This window comes from Miniopterus schreibersii (assembly GCF_964146895.1).
Source record: "Miniopterus schreibersii genome assembly, chromosome: 3".
Classification (NCBI taxonomy): Eukaryota; Metazoa; Chordata; class Mammalia; order Chiroptera; family Miniopteridae; genus Miniopterus; species Miniopterus schreibersii.
In genome coordinates, this window is record NC_138103.1 from 20,895,156 (window position 1) to 20,916,815 (window position 21,660).

The 21,660-nt window shown below is 44.7% G+C and overlaps 2 protein-coding genes across 12 annotated transcripts in view; one reads left to right on the top strand and one right to left on the bottom strand.

The window, feature by feature from the left end:
* Positions 1–13,033, top strand: part of NDE1 (nudE neurodevelopment protein 1) — a 36,338-nt gene extending 23,305 nt beyond the window's left edge. For 4 of the 10 annotated variants that reach the window (XM_081131359.1, XM_081131362.1, XM_081131364.1 and 1 more), the window contains exons 5-9: positions 6,719–6,855; positions 8,029–8,208; positions 9,492–9,583; positions 10,837–10,988; positions 11,790–13,033. In XM_081131359.1, coding sequence (XP_080987485.1) covers positions 6,719–6,855; positions 8,029–8,208; positions 9,492–9,583; positions 10,837–10,988; positions 11,790–11,883 — 655 coding nt within the window. In that variant the 3' untranslated portion in view covers positions 11,884–13,033. Of the gene's footprint in view, positions 1–6,718; positions 6,856–8,028; positions 8,209–9,491; positions 9,584–10,836; positions 10,989–11,662 lie in introns of all 10 variants that reach the window. The other 6 variants (XM_081131367.1, XM_081131360.1, XM_081131361.1 and 3 more) reach the window with 3 other exon arrangements.
* A 781-nt stretch (positions 13,034–13,814) lies between these two features.
* MYH11 (myosin heavy chain 11) overlaps positions 13,815–21,660 on the bottom strand; it is a 103,725-nt gene continuing 95,879 nt past the window's right edge. For both annotated transcript variants that reach the window (XM_081131358.1, XM_081131357.1), the window contains 3 exons: positions 20,936–21,044; positions 20,635–20,807; positions 13,815–14,518 (listed from right to left, as the gene is read on the bottom strand). In XM_081131358.1, the coding sequence (XP_080987484.1) occupies positions 14,386–14,518; positions 20,635–20,807; positions 20,936–21,044 (415 nt within the window). In that variant the 3' untranslated portion in view covers positions 13,815–14,385. The remainder of the gene's footprint in view (positions 14,519–20,634; positions 20,808–20,935; positions 21,045–21,660) is intronic.

The window sequence follows — 21,660 nt, forward strand, 5'->3', positions numbered from 1 at the left end:
AGATTGTTTATTTGAGCGTTTTCTTGTTTCTTGAGGTAAGCTAAATACTCTTTTTTTCCACTGAATTGAAGTCAGCTCTGTTTAATGTTAACCTCTCATGTATCCTGGGATCTAATTTGGGATTCTCTATTTTGGGCCAATGTATAATTTGTGAATTACTATACCAACATCATAATGTCTTGATTACTGTTGCTTTATAGTATGTTCTGATCTCTGGCAAGCCACTGGCATACCATTTATCCCACTCTATATCACTGATCAAAGCAAGTCACATGGCCAAGCCATGTCAAGTGGTGGGAAGGTACATTCCACCCATAGTGAGGCCAAAGCAAGGGTGTGGATGTAGGGAGAGTGAAGAATGGGGACTTATAATGCAGTCTAAAAGGAAGAGATTATACATTCGTGTGGTTCAAAAGTAACATACATAGGAGTAGAATTTTTTGCAAATGCAACCAAATAAAAATAGAAATTTGTATTATCCCCCCCCCCCCTTTTCCCCCACAAAAGAGCATTTTATACACATTGTTGTACATCTTGCTTTTTTTCCACATAACAATAAACCTTGGAGATCTTTCTGTATTGGGACTCAGAGTATTCTTTGTTCTTTTTCCTCCCAAGTGCATAATACTCTGTTGTATGGTTAGCATTGTATGTGTAATACTTATCTGTTTCATTTCCATTCTTGTGCAGAGATAAGTATTGCTGTAATGAATGGTAGTATTGCTTTCACAGATGTGTATATCTATAGAATAAGTTCCCAGAAGTGAAATTGCTAGGCCAGTCATGGGCATATGTGCTCTTCATAGTTATTACTCAGTTCTCTATATAATGGTTATACCAGTTTACATTTCCCACAGCTATGTATGTAAGTCCGTATTTTCCACATAGCTTCACTAACAGAGGGTTTTCTTTTCTTTTTTTTTAAATACATCTTTATTGATTTCAGAGAGAGGAGAGGGAGGGAGGGAGGGAGAAACATCAATGATGAGAGAGTCATTGATCAAGCCCGCAACCCGGGTATGTGCCCTGATCGGGAATCGAACCCTGATTGCCTGGATCCTAGGTCGACGCTCAACCACTGAGCCATGCCCGGCCGGGCAGGGTTTTCAAATTTTGGATTTCTGCCAGCCTGATAGGCAGCAAATAGGTACATTTCTGAAGTGAGTTACCTTGAGTTCCTTTTCTTATACTTAAGAGCTGTTTTCTTTTTCTGTGAACTCTGTTTATTTTTGCCTGTTTTTAAGTTGGATTGTTGGTTGGTTTGGGGTTTTTTTCATCAGTTTCTAGGAGATCTTTATTTGTGGTATGGAAAGAAAATATTTGGAGTTTGCCATTTGTCTTCCAGGTTTATCTACTGTATGTTACTGTCAAAAGTTATTTGAGCCCGGCCGGGCGTGGCTCAGCGGTTAAGCGTCAACCTAGGATCCAGGCCATCTGGGTTCAATTCCCAGTCAGCGCACATGCCCGGTTGCGGGCTTGATCAATGACTCTCTCCTCAGTGATGCTTCTATCTCTCTCTCCCTCTCTCCCTCTCCTTTCCTCTCTCTGAAATCAATACAGATATGTTAAAAAAAAAAAAAGTTATTTGATTTCTTTGTAGTCAAATTTATTAGTCAGTCATAGTTAGAAGGGCCTTCTGTGTTCTAATGTTATAGAGCAATTAGCCCATGTTTTCTTTTAGTGGTATTTTTATGTTTTCTTTACCTTCTTTTCCTATTTTTCTTTTTATTCCTTAATGACATACACTATTAAGTTAGTTTCAGGTGTACTCCAGTGACTAGACATTATATAACTAAGTAATCATCCTGATATATTTCATACCTATCTGACATCATACATACTTATTAGAATATTACTGACTATATATGCCCTGTGCTGTACTTTACGTATCTGTGACTATTCTGTAACTATCATCCCTTTACCTTTTTTACCCATTCCCCTAACCCTCCTCCCATCTAGCAACCATCAAAATGTTCTCTGTATGAGTTTGTCTCTACTCTTCCTGTTCATTTTGTTTTTTTAAATTCAGTTGTTATACATATTTATTGCCATTTTATTCATATTTTTTCTTTTCCCCCCCAAATATGTTTTTATTGATTTCAAAGAGAGGAAGGAAGATGGAGAGAGAGAGAGAGAAACATCAATGATGAGAGAGTCATTGATAGCTGCCTCCTGCATGCCCCGTACTGGGGATTGAGCCCCAAACTCAGACATGTGCCCTGACTGGGAATCGAACTGTCACCTCCTGGTTCATAGGTTGACGCTTAGCCACTGAGCCATGCCAACCGGGCTCTTCTTAAAGAAGACCCTTTAACATTTCATGTAATACTGGTTTGGTGGTGATGAACTTCTTTAGCTTTTCCTTGTCTGGGAAGCTCTTTATGTGTCCTTTGATTCTAAATGAAAGTTTTGCTCGGTAGAGTAATCTTGGTTGTGGGCCCTTGCTTTTCATCACTATGAATATTTCTTATCAACCCCTCTGGCCTGCAAACTGGCCTGCAAAGTTTTTTTTAAGAAATCAGCTGATAGTCTTATGGGAGCTCCCTTGTAGGTAACTTTTGTCTTGCTGCTTATAAGATTCTATCTTTAACCTTTTGCTTTTTAATTATGATGTGTCTTGGTGTGAGCCTCTTTGGGTTCATCTTGTTTGGGACTCTCTGTACTTCTTGGACTTGTATGTCTGTTTCCTTCATCAGGTTAGGGAAGTTTTCTGTCATTATTTTTTCAATTTCTTGCTCTCCCTCCTCTTCTTCTGGTACACCCATGATGTGAATGTTGGTACGCTTGAATTTGTCCCAGAAGCTTTTTTTAATCCTTGCTCGAGGATATTTTCTCCATTGCTTTTTCAGAGAGAGTGAAAGGGAAAGAGAAAGAGAGAAACATCAGAGAGAGACATGTTGAATGGTTGCCTCCCACTCGCACCCCAACTGGGGCCGAGCCTGCAACCGAAGTATGTGCCCTTGGCCAGAATCGAACCCTGGACTGTTCAGTCCATAGGCCAACACTCGAACCACTGAGCCAAACCAGCTAGGACGAGTCTCCTTATTTTTTCAGATTCTTTTTTCTTTTTGCTGTTCTGATTGGGTGGTTTTTGCTTTCTTATATTGCAAATCATTGATTTGATTCTTGGCTTTATCTACTCTACTGTTGATTCCCTGTAAATTATTCTTCATTTCAGTTAGTGTATCCTTCATTTCTGACTGGTTCTTTTTTATGGTTTCTTTGACCTTTTTTTATGATTTCTATTTACTTTTTTTTTTTTAAATCCTCACCTGAGGATATGCCTTTTCATTGATTCTAGAAAGAGAGGAAGGGAGAGGGAGACAGAGAGAGAAATATCGATGTGAGGGAGAAGCATCAGTTGGTTGCCTCACACACGTTCCCTGACCAGGGATTGAACCCACAACATGGATATGTGCCCTAACCAGAAATCAAACCCTCAACCCTTCAGTGCATGGGAAAGCACTCTAACCACTGACCCACACTAGCCAGGTCCATGTCCTTTTTATGCTGTTGAAGTTCTCATTAAGTTCATTGAGCATCCTCATAACTAGTGTTTTGAACTCTGCATCTAGTATTTTGCTTATCTCCATCTTGTTCAGTTCTTTCTCTGGAGTTTTGTTCGGTTCTTTCATTTGGGCCATGTTTCTTTGTCTCCTCATTTTGGCAGCTTCTCCATGTTTCTTTCTATTATTTTAGGTAGAGCTGCTGCACCTCCCAGGCATAGTAGAGTAGCCAAATGTAGTAGGTGTCCTGTAGGGTCCAGTGGCGCAGCCTTTCTGTTCACCCAAGCTGGGAACTCCAGGTGTGCCCCATCCACCTCACCCCCAGGGCTGTGTACAACCTCCTGTTGTAGTTGAACTTTGATTGCTGTTGGCACATCAATGGAAGGGATTTGCCCCCAAACCGATCAGCTACAAGGACTAGCTGTGACCACCATGGAGGAACAGCTGTGCAGGCGCCCACCCCTATGGAGCAGGGCTTACTTGGGCAGGGCTCTGGTGCTGGCTGAGTTTTCCCCTTGAGTATTTGGCTTGTGGAGGTGGTTGGGTGGTACTTCAATATATGGTCTGAAGTTGTCCACCGGGTGCGATGGGTCTGAGGCCTCCCGGGAGGTGCAGGCCAAGGTCAGTCACTGCCTGTATTCTGCCTGAGGCCTCCTGGCATGAACTCTACAAAGTGATCTGCAGATGGCTGCTACTTGTGCTGAGCTTGGAGTTGTCCAGGAGAGGCCTAGTTGTGAAGCAAGGCTGGCTGCCGCTAGTGCCAGGCCTGGGGTCACTTAGCAAGAGGTACTGGTCATGCTGAGGCTATATACTGCTTGTTTGAGACATTTTAGAAAAGTCTGAAGCATGAGCCAAGACAGGCCAATCGTATGGGAAAGCCACTGGAGACAGCTTGGGTAGGCCCCAAAGTTGGGTTGGGTGAGGTCTCAGGGAATCACCAGGGCAGGGCAAGCAGTGATAGCTAGGTTGATGGATACTCAGATATGGCTCTGTCGGGAGGGCTCAACAAAGGACGAGTGGCCTCTGCCAGCACTTCTGTCTGGGAGAAAACTACCCCTCGAGCTCTTGCCCTGGTGCCAGATAATTCAGTTCCTCCCGTATGTCCCTGGCACCCTTTGAGCTGATGCCCCAACATTGGAGCTCAGAGAAAGTGAGTCTGAGTAAGTCTTCTAAGAGGAATGGCTGTAGTGAATAATGCTGGTATGAACATGATTGTACAAATATCTCTTTTGAGATTCTGCTTTCAATTCTCTTGGATGTATACCTGGATGTATGATTGCTTGATTATATGGTCATTCTATTTTTTACTTTTTAAGGAACCTCCATACTATTTTCCATAGTGACTGTTCATACATTCTCACCAGCAGTGAACAAATGTTCCAGCTTTTCTGCATCTTCACCAACACTTGTTATTTTCTGTTTTTTAGAGACAGGCCATTCTGATGGGCATGAAGTAATACATAGACTTTAAAAGCATTTATTGACTCAAAAGGGACAAGTTCTCAGTTATCTAACAAATGTGTATCTTACTATTCATATTTACTAAAACTCTATTTTCCTATTTAACTATTTTAAAGTTCTCAATAACTATACATGAGATTAATAGCTTTCACAGTCATTATGTATTACATTTTACTCTTATAATAATAAAAAGTATTTTTTATACATCATTTGACAGAATTTCAATATATAAGGCATATAAAGCTATTTTTACTGAGGTTATAACTAGGATGCTTACCTTTAGTTGAAAGTAAATACTCACATAGTAGCAGTAAATTTAAGTGCTGTGCCCTGGTGGTATTACCAACACTGATTACATACAATCTCATGATCATTGATCCACACAGGTTTAGGAATGCTACAAATATCTCTGAAGTTGGTTTTCAGTTCTCTTGCATTCCAGAAGCTAGTAGCAGATTTTGTCTAAATACTGAGTTTAAATTTCTGATCTAGGTGTAATTTATCTGGGGGTACAGTATGAGGTATGGATCCAACATTAATTTTTTCCAGGTACTTACCCAGTAGTCCTCAAACCTAGAATTGAACTAGCCATATTTCCTCAATGATTATGATGGCACCTTTATCATGAATTTTCATGTGTATTTTATCTTTTTTGTTGTTTGACATGTGAGCCTTAGGGTCATTTTAACTGATTCCAGTGTTATACTCCTAAATAGTATCCCTTTGTTGTTTTTCTTAACGCATTTTTGGTAACTTTAACTTATTTACCTCTTAATACCCTTTGAGGGTAGGTATTAATATGACTTCATCTGGACATAGTAGGATATGTTGAATAATCAGTGAGTCAGTCCTACTTTGCTGTTGAAGGCCCAGAGGGCCAGAGACATTAAGTTACCCAAGGACACATAGCTAGTCCTTTGTGCAAGGGCCAGGTGTTAACTCATGGTTTCCACTCCCAACATACGCTTCCAATCACCATGAGACACAATGAGCAGGATGTTAAAGGTCTCTGGAGACAAACATGGGGTCAGTAATAAAAATTGCTGACATTTATTGAGCACTTACATGTGAAACATCTGTTGCATGCTTCCTGTATTACTCTACTTGTCCCCACCCCAGGCCTCTGTGGAGGCACTGTTACTATCCCCACTTTGCATGAGAGGAAACAGTCTGTGTAAGCTACCTTTTCTCTGCCTCAGAGTTAACAGATTTCTTTATTACAGCACTTTTCAGTGCCTGTAACACAGCATTCCAATGAAATGTGTACACTGTTCATAAGAAGTGGTTGTTAACAGACCAGCTGGGCTGGGGTTGAGCATTTTGAACTTTGAAACTTTTTACGGTAACTAAGAAATTAAAGATGGTCTCTTCTACCTGTTTAAATGCATGTGATTACATTGTGTAGGATATTCTGAATACTGTTGGCGGTGCGAGTCTCCAAGAGAAGATGGACCTGTTGGCAATCAACTGGTCCTACTTAGGCTCACTGCTAAGTTTTGTATGGACGTTATCTCATTTTAGCCTCAGGACAGCCTCATGCACCTCATGAGCTAAGACAGCCCATTCTGCAGGTGAAGAGCTGGGTCCCAGAAGGTTAAGTGCTTGGCTTACTCAGGTCTGTGGTATCTAGGAATTGCCAGTGCTGGGACTCATGCCCTCATGTGTCTCACCCTTCTCATCTCCCAGTGTGTAGGCACCAGATGAATGTCACTGCTTGTTCTCTTGGACAACTTTGCTTTTCTCTTCCCCAGGGCCACGATCATGTCTCTCGAAGACTTTGAGCAGCGCTTGAATCAAGCCATTGAAAGAAATGCCTTCCTGGAGAGCGAGCTTGATGAGAAGGAGAATCTCCTAGAATCTGTTCAGCGACTGAAGGATGAAGCCAGAGGTCAGGAGGCCTGGGCTTTGTTTCACGTGCCCTCACCAGCATTGCCCCCTCCCTACCTGAGAGCACTGCCTGGTGTTACCTTTGCTGGAAATCTGCGCCGTACTTGGCACATAGGCTGTCTGGTCAGAGCATGTGGGACCACTCTGAGCAAGCTCTAGCCTTGGTTCCCACCCCTTGCTAAGAATGGTCAGATGTCCAGACTAGAAAGACCCCTTGTGGGTATTTAAACCCACCACCAGCTTTATGCTCAGGAGGAGCACAAGAGTTTCGTGGGGGAAAATTCCTGTTGATGTAATTGCCAGCTAGCCCATTATTTTTGTAACTTGATGGCAGCTGATATATTTGCTCTTTGGAGGTTGGCAATTCCAGAGGTAGAGCTTTCAAACTGTAATAAGACATTAGTGTATCATCCAAGTTGGATGTATAAGAGATTTTTTTTTAAAAATCCCAATTAATTGTTTATAACATTTAGTTTATAATGTGGAAGGGGGATTAAAAAGAAAAATTCGGGTTTAAAAGGTAGTTGTTCCTAAATGTCCATCAGTAAGGAAGTGTGGTTAAATGGATTACATAGACTTATTTTGTGGAATGTAAAACAATTGTTAAAACAAGGTATAAATATAAACATGGTCTTAGAACAATTATTAGGACATACCACTGAGGGGAGGAGAGTAAGTCATAGACAGTAGATGTATGTTTCTGTTTATGCTAAATAAAAATTACTCATTACTCAGATGCTGAATATATATACACATACATACACTATAAATTGTATGTATGAAAGTTCAGAGAAAAAGGATTGGAAAGGTCTCCGTGTTATAGTCACTATGAGTGAGGGAGGGGCATTTGGGGATGGGTTGGGAAGCGTATTTTTTCACTTAGTGTTCTACGTACCCTGCCACACTGGAATTTTTTTGAAACAAAAGTATTAGGGTATCATTGCCATAGTTAAATTTTTTTAAACCTTTTTGTTTATACTCAAAAGAAAAATCATGTAGTTTTATAAGCCTGCTAGGCAGTATCCTGTGGGCTTCATGTCATTCAGAGTTTCTACCTGGTGTTTCTCACCCTGATACTGCTTTTCCTTGACCAATGTCAACTGCTGATCCCTTCCCCTCCCCCAGCCCCATCACCCAAAACAAGGACTTAATCTGAATCCTTTTCCTGGCCCAGATTTGCGGCAAGAATTGGCTGTACAGCAAAAGCAGGAGAAACCCAGGACCCCCATGCCAAGCTCAGTGGCAGCTGAAAAGACAGACACAGCTGTGCAGGCCACTGGCTCGGTGCCATCCACTCCCGTGGTTCATCGGGGACCCAGCTCTAGCTTAACCACACCGGGGACGTTCAGACGTGGTAAGGGGAATGGAGGTTGGGAGGACTTTCTTTGCTTCACAAACCTTTCCTGGGTGAGAACCTGGCATGGGTCCTGGGTGAGAGAGAAATTGGACTGGGCTAGACAGCAGAGAGCAAACTGGGATGCTCACAGGGCAGAGCATTGAGGCAAGTGAAAAGGGTCTCTTGGGTGTGAGGCAATAGAGAACAGTGGAGTCTGTGGTGAACTGGAAAATGAGGGGGCTCTGCTCCTACCACAGGAAGTTGGGCCTAGCATTAGCAGACATTTCCATTCACAGGAAGCCAGAAGTTCTCTTGTTGAATATGAACTCTCCCAAATTTAAAATTTCTGTAACCAAATAAAAAGCATTTTGTGGTCCAGCAGTATATCCAACTAGAAATGGAGCCAGTGTAACTTGTGCTGTGTTGTAAAAATAAGGAGTTTGAGTTTTCACCCCAGCCCCTCTGCTGACTAACTGTGAGATTCTTAAGCGTCACTTAATAGCAAATAATAATAGACAATTATTGAGTGTTTAGCATATGCCAGTCACTCTGCTTAAAGTGCTTCATATATATATATATGACCTCACTGAATTCTCACCACAGGCCCAAGGTACAGATAGAAAGTGCTATGCTTGTTTGATGGAGGAGACTGAGGCCCTGAGTTGAGGGTCTTGTGATGCAGCTGGTGAATGGCAGAGTTGGGATTCAAGCCCAGGCAGACTGGATCCAGGGCTTACTATATCCTGCCTTATTCTTTAGCATAAAGGATACGATTTCAGAATCATAGTCTAGAGCAGTGTTTTCCACACTTTAGTAGGCACATGAGTTGGCTGGGCATCTTGTTAAATGCACCTCAGATTCAGCAGGTCTGGGCGGGGCCTGAGATGCGTTTCTGGCAAGTGTCCAAGTGATCCTGTGCTGCTGGTCCCTGGGTCCTGCTTTGAGAAGAGAGCCTGTGTAGAATAGAAACCTTACAAGTGTGGTTGGCTCAGAGGCTCTTCATGTTGAATTGCTATGTGGAATTCGTGGGACTTCAGGAGGGCTCGTGCTCATTTTGTTATAAAAGAATAACATGTAGAGATAAGTATTTAATATAGTCATTGTAAGGCTGCTAAAGGTTGGTCATCAAATAGATTCTTACTGTGGGAGACAGTTAACAACCTATTGAATGAAACGGGGGGTGTCTAGAATCCAAGGCAAGAGTAGCCTCCCTCACCTACCCCTGGGGTTTTGCATTTAGAGATGCTCACAGACTTAAGACTGTGGGTTGATGTTACGTGTGCTGCCTTTTGCACACCCAGGTCTGGACGACTCCATGGGTGGGACCCCTCTCACGCCTGCGGCCCGGATATCAGCCCTCAACATTGTGGGAGACCTGCTGCGGAAAGTAGGGGTAAGACTCATTGGCTCCCTGGGGTTTGCTGTGGCTTCTTGCCTTCAGGATATGTGTGAGGGATTACCTTACCAGTTCCTTTCCCCTTTAACAGAGAGTTCATGAGTTCTAGGTGTTGCTTTGGGTATGTCATGTCCTTTAGAATCATAGGAGCTTCTGTGGGTATTGTTACGGACAAACACCCAGAGCCCTGACTCTAAGTCATCTCTTTGATCCCTGGGTAGATCTTTCTTTCCCTGTACCATTTTTCCTTGGAATTTGGGAAGTTCAGGTGGTGTCTATGATTCTTTTTCCTTAATTTGAAGAAAACTGAGAAACATTTGAAAATTGCCTTCTCTTTATTTTCCAGGGAGTTAAAGAAAGAATATCTTGAAAGGCTAGGGCAGGGAACTTTATAGGTTTTATATTAATTACAGGGAAGAATTCTTTTGTGCTTAAGAAATAACATAGGGCCCAGCTGGCGTGGCTCAACAGTTGAGCATTGACCTGTGATCCAGAAGATCACAGTTTGATTCCCAGTCAGGGCACATGCCTGGGTTGTGGGCTTAATCTCCAGTAGGTGACATGTAGGAAGCAGCTGATCAATGACTCATCATTGATGTTTCTATCTCTCTCCCTTTCCCTTCCTCTCACTGAAATCAATAAAGATATATTTTAAAAAAAAGAAAGAACATAGATATTCTTTGTAGTTGTTCCTTTTATTTTTAAAAATGATGCTCCAAAGGCCACAAATTTAACTCCTGCCAGTCTGTTGTCAATCAGAATGCATGTATTCAGAGCAGCAACTTAATAGGAGCTCACAACTCCTTTCTTATGTTTTTACTATGGTCTTTTGATTGTCCAGTTTTCTATTATATAAATGGGTCTCTGTTTTAATACTTTGCACAGTTAGAGTATAGAGAAGCCTGGGGATGGTCTCAGTGCGCTCTTGGTTTTTGTGGGGGTCTGTTTGCAGCCAGGCAAAGTCTTTGTTCAAACTTAGCAAGACAAACAAAAGGAAATGACCCCCAAAATTGATTTCATATTTCCCATAGGCAGAGTTGGATAATTGGTAGGGTTAGTGATTTTCCAGGAATCAGCTAAATATCTTAGGCTAGTGGGTCTAAGTTGGGGGTGCATTGGATTCCTTTGGGCCCCACTTGGGAATTCCAGCGCACAACACACTGTTTTAGGTTACTGTCTGCATATAGGCTCCAGTAAGAGAGATGAATTCTTGTCTTTAACTTGAGAAATGAAAGCATATTTCTCTCTAGGCACTGGAGTCCAAACTTGCATCCTGCCGGAACTTCGTGTACGAGCAGTCCCCAAACCGGACAGGTGGCCCCACCTCTGGGTGGGCGAGCAAGAACAGAGATGGCAGTGACAGACGGCCAAGCAGCACCAGCGTGCCTCTGGGTGATAAAGGGTCAGTACCTTTTACTGTCACTCTAGGTGGGAGCCTCTAACCCCTGACTGAAAGCCATTTTTTAAAAGTTGTAGGATTATGTCAGTGAACCTGATCCTCTACCCCTGTCCCTGGAGACAGAGTTAGGTGGTATCTTCTGTTTGGGCAAATGGCCAAGGAGAGGCTCGTCTTTATTATCAGATTCTGCAGCCCCACTCCTGGTCACACTGAGAGGATGTCCTGTATAAATCACTTGTTGGGACTTGAGCTTCTAACACTGCTCTGCTTCCTCCAGAAGAGGGTTTTGTCTTTTTGTTTTTTCTTTTTAAAATAAATCTTTAGAACCTTCTGGAAACTGGCCAGCCAGACTAGAATCCTGAAGCCAGTCACTGGATTGGAAAACAAATCTGACCTCTAATGGCTTCATATATTTTCTTGCCTGAAGAATATCAGGGCAGCTTCCAGCTTCAGTAACTTTCTAAGATGTGCCACCATCTTACTGGACCCCAAGCCACAGTCTTGTGGGCCCCTGGCAGACAGATGACAGGAAATGAAGAATCGTTCTCCGTGGCATGCACATAACTTCCAGAACTTTAGAAATGGGTGTTTTTAGAGGGTCATCTGTACCTGGGCTTCTTGTGTGGCCTTGGGAATGTGAGAGTTAGACAGCCAGTGTCCTTTTCTTCATTTCACAGGAGAGAACATTGAGACGCAGTGACACTGCTCCTGACTCTTGATATTCACTCTTATAACTATGGTCCCCGATGCTAGTCAATCGTAGCAGCTGTAATGTCCGCTTAATTTGGTTTGCTCTGTCTGAAGGTCGGGAAAACGCCTGGAGTTTGGGAAGCTGCCTTCAAATCTGTCCTCACCATCGCTGCCGTCAGCCCAGGGTGTAGTCAAGCTGTTGCTTTAGGAAATCCACAGAAGTGAAGCCACTGGTATCTGCGGGAGGTGTTACCTTTCTTCCCCTCTTCACACTAGGTTTTTGTTTTTCTAAGGTAGTTAGAGGAATATGGGCAAGCAGGTTACACTAGCTAGTGACTGAGGCCATCGCCTGTGGCCCCTGGTGGTTGACCCTGTGAAATGTCGTCTTATAATCCCCAGCCTCCTTGTTGGTGTGTTGCAGATGGACAGGGACAAACTGGACCATCTGGAAAGGGCTCTGAAGTGCGAGTGCTGAGGCCACTCCATCATTTTGAGCTGACCCAAGTCCTGATTGGTCTTGAGGTGTTTTTAACACCCAGAGATGCCTTACAAGGAGGATCTGAGCCCACCCTAGCCCCATTCAGCTGGAGCTGTCTTCCAGAACAACGTCCCCCAACACTGCATGGCGCAGCAAGGATTGGCTCACTGAAGTCACCTCTGGGAGTGGAGAGTAGACTAGGCATGTGCTTATTAAAACTGGTGTGGTGTACCTCCCACACTTTTTAATTTGTCTCGTTGAAGCTTTTAGAGGTGAGCTTGAGTTTCAGAGTATATTTTGTGTGGACTGGGTCAGTGGAAAATCTGTCCTCTTCAGATATGTCCCAACCCTTATTTGTCCTGCATCTCATCCCTGGCTTGGGGGTGACCTCTGCTTCAGGACTCTCAAGGTCATTGGGGTGGAGTGGCTTTGGAAATACAGCCTTTAAGAATAGGATTTCATTGAAGGCCATAATGAAATAATCAGGGTGATCTTCAAATAAGATTAAACCACCAGGATTATTATTGACGCTTCCTTGTCAAAGAAGAAATGTGCACAGGATTTTCAACGTGGACGGCGTACATGCTTATCTCTGCTGCTTATGAACTGCTCTCACACTTTTGGTCACAGATAAAAAGAAGACATGAATTCAGGAACATGTGTGAAGTTCAACAACCTTCCTTTTGTTACTAAGTTATTTTTCCAAAAGAACAAAAATATTCTTGATTTGAAAATAGAACTTTTCAAGTGCTACTGAAATTCAGCAGAGAATTAAACTTCAGTGCCTGGTTCGTTAACCTAGAAACATTCTAACTTGTATTGGTAAAAGATGTACTTTTATTTTTTTAAAAGAATAAAATCAAGAGAAACTAATTTTCAACTAGTGTGTGGTGATCAGTAAATGCTGCTTTGTTTGTGCTTTTGTGTTTGCTCATGTGGTGATGAAGAACTTGTCTTTTAACCAAGTAACTAAATATGAAAAAACCTGCTTTTTAAGTATTTCCCTTCAAATCAGCTCCTTAGAACTGCACTTGGGATACGTGTGTGTTGTTCAGGGTATATTAGCATTTAGTCATTCAGCAGTCTTCTCGGTTTCCATATTTACTCTTTTCTCAAATCTGTTTGAGCCCACGGAGTCAGTGCATGGAATCATTTGTGTCAAAGGAAACTTTGCAAGGAGTCTCTGTCCAGAGCACTCAAGCTGAGGAAGGAAAGGGCCCATGGCCTGGTCTTTTAAGGCCCTTTTTAAAGGGTTGTTTAAAAAAAAACAATCTGTGACAGAGACCATATATAAACTAAAGTATTTACTCTCTGGTCTTTACAAAGTTTGTCAACCCCGGTTGGGCAAAGTTGTTTGTGTTTTAACTTAAAAATTCAAGGAAATCTTGTATTCGTCACATTACACGTGTACTGGTTTTGATGGATAAAGATGTTCTTCCTGGTCATGTTCCTCCCTGAGTCTTGAGCTGTCTACCTCTTGGCTAGAGAAGCCCCTTGCAGAGACTCATTTTGCATCTGTTCTTTTTGCCAGGTAGGAGCTTGTGCAATTTATTTCACCTCCCTAGGCCTGTTTCTCCACTAGGGTCATTGTCAAGATTAAAGAACTACCCCCCCCCCCATTCTTTCACTCTGTAGAAGACAACAGAAAAGCCAGTGACATTCTAGTGATTTATAACCTTTTATTTATTAGTGAGGGTGTCCTTAAATACAATCGGGGTGCATATAAAACAGTGTAACATTCCTGCTCTTGTCCATTCGAGCAGTGTCTCCTTTTTAAATCAGGTGGCTACGGAAGGCACTTGGTCTCGGTGAACTGTGCATCTGAGGTGTGCTAAACAGGACGGGGAAAGAATTCTCAAACACGTCCTACTCACGATGTTAGAAGGGTACACAGGGAATGGCTTGGGAGTGGGGGGGCAGTGGCACCCATTTTGGTGACTTTCTCCCCATTTTATGTAAACTAAGTTGCCGGTGATTAAGTTACCGTGGATCTACTTTTCTAAAAACTCAAAACCTCTGCACAATTCCTTGATGGGGGAGTGGGTGTGTCTGTGTCTCCTGTTGGTTTTTCTCATTTGGTACATGATTCAAAATGTAAATTGATGATGCCCCAAGCACAGGGTGGTGGTTTTTATGTTCACTGTGAGGGGTGTCTGTGATGTTTAGAATTTGAAAATGGATTTAGACAGTGCTAAGCAGAGCCCACTGGGTGTTTTGTTTTCGGCAAATTGTCTATTCACTGGCTTTGGTTCCATTGAAGTCTGCATCTCGAGCATCCACTTCCTCATCTGAACCATCCGCGTTTTCAATAACTCTGCGTCCTCCAGACCTTCTAGAGGGAACAAAAGAGGTCTCGTTTCCTCGCCTGTGGGTTTTAAGAAAACATATTTCTTTAGTACAGAAACTAAAGGCTGTAAGAGATTTTAGAAGGGGCAAAAAACAAACTCAAATGAGACACAAATGTTGAGGTTGAAGTCCGTGAGTCTTGACTTTTTCAAGGTATGGTTACATTTGAATAGCTGGAATGGGGAGAAAGTAGTAGGTTCTTCAAAGCAGGGCTATTAGCTTTAAAAAAAGTGCCTGGCCCACGGGATTCTGGTCATCTGCGGTGACCACATCCCCAGGGGTTTATTCATACCTCATGGGGTAGGTATGGAGGAGAAATGGCATGTTCTCATTCTGCGCCTTGCCTTCAGAGGGGAAAAAGGGGGAAGGATTTTAGGTTTTCAATGGGAAGGTGGAAATGAATGTTAAGGGCAGTGCTGAGAGGGAAAGAGGTCATTGTATGGATGCCAGGAGGTTGCTTTCTGGTTAAAGGCAACTCGGTGCCCAGCTTTTGTGGAGTGGAATTCTTGGGCTGAGTTCCCCCAGGATGGGGATCTCATCTGTGTTTTGCTCACCATGACAGCCACTGTTATTGGCTTATAATGGGTGCTCAATGAATACTTGTTGGAAAAATTAGTCAAAGATGTTACTCCAAGGTATATTTTAGCTCTAGCTGGTAGGATGCCCCTTTCTGTCCTTACCGTTCCCATCTCCATCCTGCCTGATGCCCTGAGTTACCACCTGCATCACCCTCAGGTGACCCTGGTCACCTAAAGTGAGGCTTTGCTAGGAGGGCAGGGCAGGCAGGAGGAGGAAAAGTCAGCTCCACCTGCATGTAACCTTCAGTTTGGAAGGAATGTTTGTGTCCTTTTCAGTGACCACAGCCAATAGTGTGGGGCTCTGGCCACCTGGCCATGTTTGACCTGATTCAGAGGTCAGGTCTTAAATCATTTTAGGATGTCTAAGAAGAAAGACTCTTTGTAAGAAAAACGACCCATTTGACCATGCAGAGGCTGGACAGGAAAGCCACAAAGGTAAGTCCATCCCAGTTATTGATACTTGAATCAAGAACAACTTGGACAGGTAAGATTGGAGGCATAAGCAAGGCCCAGAGAATCCTGATCGCTGAGAAGGGGAATTCTGACAGGATTGGGGTCTGAGGGTGGGAGAAACGTGGCTGGGAAGAACCACCAGGTACAGCGATCAGGAATAAATACTTAAAGTTGTAGCCACTCCCAGCTAGACTCAGGCCAGCCTCGCTCATATCAGGGAAGCTTCTAGGTCCCCCACTCCCTTAGAATTAAATTTCCATCACTCTCTCTAGCAGCCTTAAAAGTCGTTTTTGTAAATTTGGGTCAGAGAACAGGGTCTCAGATTACTGAGGGAGCAGCAGCAGACCAGGCTTGCTCTCCTACTTCCGCCTTGGTTCAAACTTGATGGGATGGGCCCAGGAATCAGTGCCTCCCTATGCTTCCCAGCTCTGGGCACTCTCTCTGCCCAGAGAGTCTGTATTTGCTAATTGATAAACGTGCTGCCTTGGTCTAAGGAGGAAACTGTGCCCTGGGTCACTGTAAGTCCCCTGCTTAGGCTCTAGTCCTGAGAGCCTGTTTGTTCTGGTTCACTTATCTTTCCTGAAGGAACTGGTTTCAAATCCTAGGCAAAGGTTGACACAGGCTATATCTGTCACAAGGGACCTCTCCAAAGGTTTTCTTAAAGGGTCTGGTCTTAGAGAATTTGGATTCTATTTGCGGACTCAAAAGAACTTATTCAAGGCATTGTTGGCACAGCAAGGATCAGCACCAGGGTGTAAGCACCTGCTGCTTAACGAGGACTGGGATTCCCATTATCTGGCAGGTGCCACGCTCCAGCCAACCCTAGAATCCAGCCAATCTTATGATCCCAATGAGCTGGCAGGAGAGCTTCTTGGAAGCTGTGTGTCTTAGAGGCTAAACTCCTGCCAAGACCTCATCCAGCTTTAAGTATTTGGGTAGTGACAGCAAAGCTGAGATTCTTGAAAAGAGAAGACAGACACAAGCCAGGGCTTGTTTGCCCTCTCAAGGAGGATGAGAGGAAAACCAGGCCCCAGTTGCCTAAATTTACATATGAAAAAGTTGTTAGAATCCCAGGGAAATTGAGACCTCTTAACTGTCTAGTGAAGGGCCCCATTCCCCAGTCCGTGAGTGCGTGCCTGTGACTTCTGGAGAAGGCTCTGCCAGGACTGCGCATAGCTCTGTGTGGTAGCCCGCGTCCACCCTGGCACTTTGAAAATGCAGTTAGGAGTCCACCCTTGCTGAAGCCCCACAAAGCCCCAACACTTGTAAGGCATCGTGGTGAGCACTTATTTTCTTTGCAGACAAGTTTGTGAATGCCCAAACGTGGGGGGACAAATGTCTGGGCTGTGGTACCGTGAACATGTGCTTTGTTAATTCTGGGTAGTGAACTAGACCAGCCAGACTGAAGCCATTCTCCAGGGATGTACCCACATCTTGGCATTGTCATACCTGCTCAGTGCAGTGTCTTAGCCGGAGGAGAGAGGACAGCACAGCCGAGTGTCCCTAACAGTGTAAGAGAGGCCCTCTGATGCAGGTAAGAACAATCTAAGTGACACGGCCTCTAAACTCCCATCAACACGCAGTGACAAGGACACATTTGGTGCCATGTCATGCCAAAGCGGACGTAGGGAAGGAGAATGGGTCAAGACACAAGGTCATCTTGTGTTAAACTTGGTTGTGATGAAAGACAGTTTTGAACTAAGATGTCCAAGCCTTCAGAATTTGCAGGGATCTCAAAGAAATTTGCAAGGGCCAAAAAAGGGGGCAGGGAGGGCGCGATGGGCAGAAAGGAAATGGAAACTGAGTGTAACACACAAGAGCCGCAGCAAAGCTGAAGGCATGATACCTGGTGAGTCACTGCGCAGTTTCCTGGGGGAGGGGGCCTCTGAAACAGAGAGAGAGAGTCCTTGGTGGTTATCATCAGGCGAATGGAGGGAGCCCATTTAAGGGCCTTTTCAATCATGGAGGCATTTGCTTCAATTAAATAATTACAGGCACTTACAAGTCAACCTGCCCAATGAAGCACCTAAAGCCAGGCTGGCACACAAAGGACAAATTCCTTTTTCAAAATTAAAAAGCAAATTTCTGTCCTTCTGAGCTGCTTTTAAGAACACAGATGGCTTCCCCCCATTATGCAGACCTGTTCGGAAGGTAAAGGCATGTGAATGAGCTAGTTAAGAGATCCACGTGGGGACAGAGTCCCAGACTAAGAACCTACCACAAAGCCTTACTTTGTTATTACTTGGTCTTTGTTGCCTTTTATTCTTGTAGTGAGCAGGCAGAGGTAGACACCTTTGGCAGCCCATGTTGAAGATGACTGGCAGTGTGGCACATGAGGGGGACACTGGTCAGGCTCCAGGGGGTCTGTGTTGAGATTTAGCTGGCTGATAAAACTATGAAACTTGTTTGCAGTTCCTCTGAGGAGTTGGGTAGGCTTGCCAACCTCATCCAAATCTATGTTTTGAGAAAAACCTATGTTCGATTTTAGGTTGTGTACATCTAGAAGACTCCGGGAAGGCAGAAAAGGTATGACCCCTCTTCAGCCTGCATTATGTGTATGTTCATGTTAGGACTTTAGACAATGGTTTGTTCCATACAGGCCTGTATGGCCTAAGGAGGGTCAGTTGTCTGGGGTAGAACCCACAGGGAATGTTCAGCGTGTCCAGAGGAAAGGGAGTAGTGACAGCAAAGGGGTGAGAGAGCAGGAGTGGCTGACTACTTCCCCACCACTCTGCCCAGCCACTGAGAAGTGTCATCACTAGCGGAGGATATTCTGGGAGTCTTTGCGGTAAGAGCAGCTCTCTTCCACTGACAGTCAACCCTGGGGGGTTTCCCCCAAACCCCTACTGGACCTGAGAGGTTAGGCCCCGTTTCCATTCCATTAGGGACCCACAAGCCCCTCACCATGCTGGGAATGGGGGCTCCTTCCTGAATCCCAGTACCCTGAACCAGCCATTGTATTCCCCCTTCTAAAAGGGGTTTGGGCTTTTCCCTTGTCTCATGCAGTGGTCCTCAAAGTCTGGAGGCTACATGCCAGATGATTTCAGAGGGCTGCTGGGCATGCCATTGGATAACTGAATGCACAGTGAGAAAGGAATTCCCTTTCAAAGGTATTTCTCTTAAAATATGTCTAATTTTTGTCAGAGAAAATTTTTTTGGTGCTCATGTATTTTGTCACTCGTGTTTTAACTGGGAAGTAGGCCTTAAGGTTATAGTAAATTTCTGGCCACAATAGTTGGAACTCACTATTGTTTTGACTGTATTTAATTTCATTGTGACCTGGTGATGCTGGTTTAACAATAGAGGGATGTAAATGTATGATTAACAGTTAACTTGAAACAAAATATCAAGTCAGCAGTAGCACAGGTAGTGAGAGGCAAAGGTGGTTGAGAATGACTGAGGTTAGAGAAACATCACCTCTGACCCAGTGATGGGAGGTTTACTCTGTGCCCGGCACTGCCCCAGACACAGGGATGAATCACCAGAGAAAACCTATGTGCTAGTGGGCTTGTGGTGAGAGTGAAGATATCGAGAGTAGGTAAGTAAAATAAATAGGATGCACGGTGATAGGTGGGCAAGAGTGGAGAACTGTAGGGAGTGAGGTTGGAAATTGTAGAGAGTGTAACATGAGTAAACCTCGGAAGGAAAGGAAAGGGAGTCAGCTATGCAGAGAGCATTCCAGGCAGTGTGTGAAAAGATCAAGGAGTAATTTAGGAGGCAGTGGACAAAGATCATGAAGGACCTAGTGGAACCAACCATTGTAGAGACATTGCTTTGGCTCTGAGTAAGGTGGAAGCCATTGGAGGAACATGATCCGACTCCATTTAAACAGGATTCCTCTGGCTGCTGTGTTGAGACAGACTCTAAAGGGGACAGCATGGAAGCAGGGAGGCCTGAGGAAGCTGCCAAAGTTACCGAGATAGGAGGGTGGCAAAAGTGGTTGGCTTCTGAATACAGTGGTACCTCGGTTTTCAAATGTAATTCGTTCTGAAACATTTGAAAATCAAGGGATCAATAGGCAACAGCTAGGCCTCGGGATCTTGCCCTCAGCAGGAGCCGTGTGGCATGTTCGACTTCTGAGGCATGTTCGACTTCTGAGGCATGTTCGAAAACCGAAACATTTCCTTCCAGGTTTACAGTGTTCCTAAACTGAAATGTTCGTCAATGGAGACATTCAAAAACCAAGGTACCACTGTATATGGTATTTTTAAGGGAGTTGACCAGCTTTTCTGATAAATTGCATGTAGGGTATGAGAGAGAAAGTAAAGAATGAACACAGGGTTTGGGTCCTGGGTTAATGGCAGCCTTACTCCATTTGTTGAGCTGGGGAGCACTGGGAGAGGAGCTGGTTTGAAGGGGGGGGTGTGAAGAGGTTTAATCAAGGCTCAGGCTGGGGCATGTAGGGTGTGTGCTGCCCGTGAGGTATTGATTGGGAATGTCAAGCAGGGTCTAGAGTTCCAGGAAGAAACTAGGGAGTCACTAGCTGTAGATGGAATTCTAAAGCCACAGGGCTGGTTGAGATCACTGAGGGAGGAGTGAGCAGAGAGGGACATGGAGAGAGAACCAAGATGGTGCCTTGGGGCAGGCCCACGGCCAGAAAGGAAACCAGGTGAGGCTGGTGTCCAGGAAGCCCAGTGAAGAAAGTGCATCGAGGAGTGATGGGCTGTAGCACATGGTGCTGCTGAGTCAAGTGGCGACCAAGGACTGACCACGGGGTGGGGTCAGGGATGCTGCTCAACATCCTACAGCATACAGGCCAGTCCCTGTGATAAAAACAGAATTGTCCAGCCCCAAATGTCACAGTGCCCAGGAACCCTGAGTTAGAGAAAGGTGGTGAAGAAAAAGGCCAGAAGAGAAGGTTCAGGGGAGGGGAACCTGCCTCTCCCCTCACCAGGAGGATGAACAAGGGTTGTGAACGTAGAAGGTAAGGTCCTAGAGGCAGGACCCTTGGGTGCCTGGACACTGCTGGGCATGAATGGTGAGCAGGAAGAGCCTTGGAAAGGGAGCCTTTTGTGTCAATACATTGAGTCATGGTGGGCATCTCAGGCTGAGTTGAGCACCCAGACCGTGAGAAAACACCCTTCCTGGGGCTGGGCTGCCTCACCTGAGCTTGCTCTTGAGTGCTGTCACCTCTCGGCCCATGGCCTCGTTGCTCTCAGTGGCCTCGTCCAGCTCCCGCTGCAGCTTCCTGCGGTTGGCGTTGATGCGCTGGGACTCCTCCTCTGCCTCCTCCAGCTGCCTCTTGAGTTGTTTGACCTTTGCGTTTCCTTTCTCTGCCTGTCAAGGAGAGGCCCGAGGGTCAGGGATCCCTTGGAGGTCCTGGGGGGTTGTGAGGGTCTCCTGGGAGAGGCCTGAGGATCACAGGGCTCTGTGGGGGCCAGGGGCGGCCCGATGAGGCTGTGTACCTGCTCCTTGTACTGCTCAGCCGCCTTGCGCTCGTCTTCCACCTGCAGCAGGACCTCCTTCAGCTTCTTGTCCTTCTGCTTCAGTGACTTGGCAGCCGCCTGTTTCTCTCTGCACACAAGAGGGGAGGAGATATGTAAACCAGACCGGCATCTTGCCCATTGTGGGCACCTTTCCTGAGTTCCCAATCAGGGCTTATCCCATGAATCTGTCAGATAGAATAGGATTCGTCCATAAAAAGCAGTGAGGTGCTGACACCTGCTGTAGCATGGGTGAACCTTGAGAACATTTGCCCAGTGAGAGAAGCTAGTCATAAGGCCTGGTATGATTCTATGTGTATGAAATGCCCAGATAGACAAGGAGACAGAAAGTAGGTCAGTGGTTGCCTGGCGCGGGGTGGGGGTGGGGTAAGAGGTTGATGGCTGAGGGGCACAGGGTTTCTTATTGAAGTGATGAAAATATTGTACAGTTGAACGGTGAGGATAGACCTACCTGTGAATACACTAAAAGACATTGAGTTGTGCATGTTAAATGGGTGAATTGTGTGGTCGTGAGTTATCAGTAAAGCCACTACTAGACAAAAGAGAAAAATGGATCCAGAATCCTTACAGCCTGATGGTCACAAATGTGCTGTGGACCTACAGCTCAGTGACCCATCATTAAAATGAGAAGCCTTCCCATATTTGTGTGCTGAATGGGTTGTTGATTTGGACTTTTTGTGCATCTG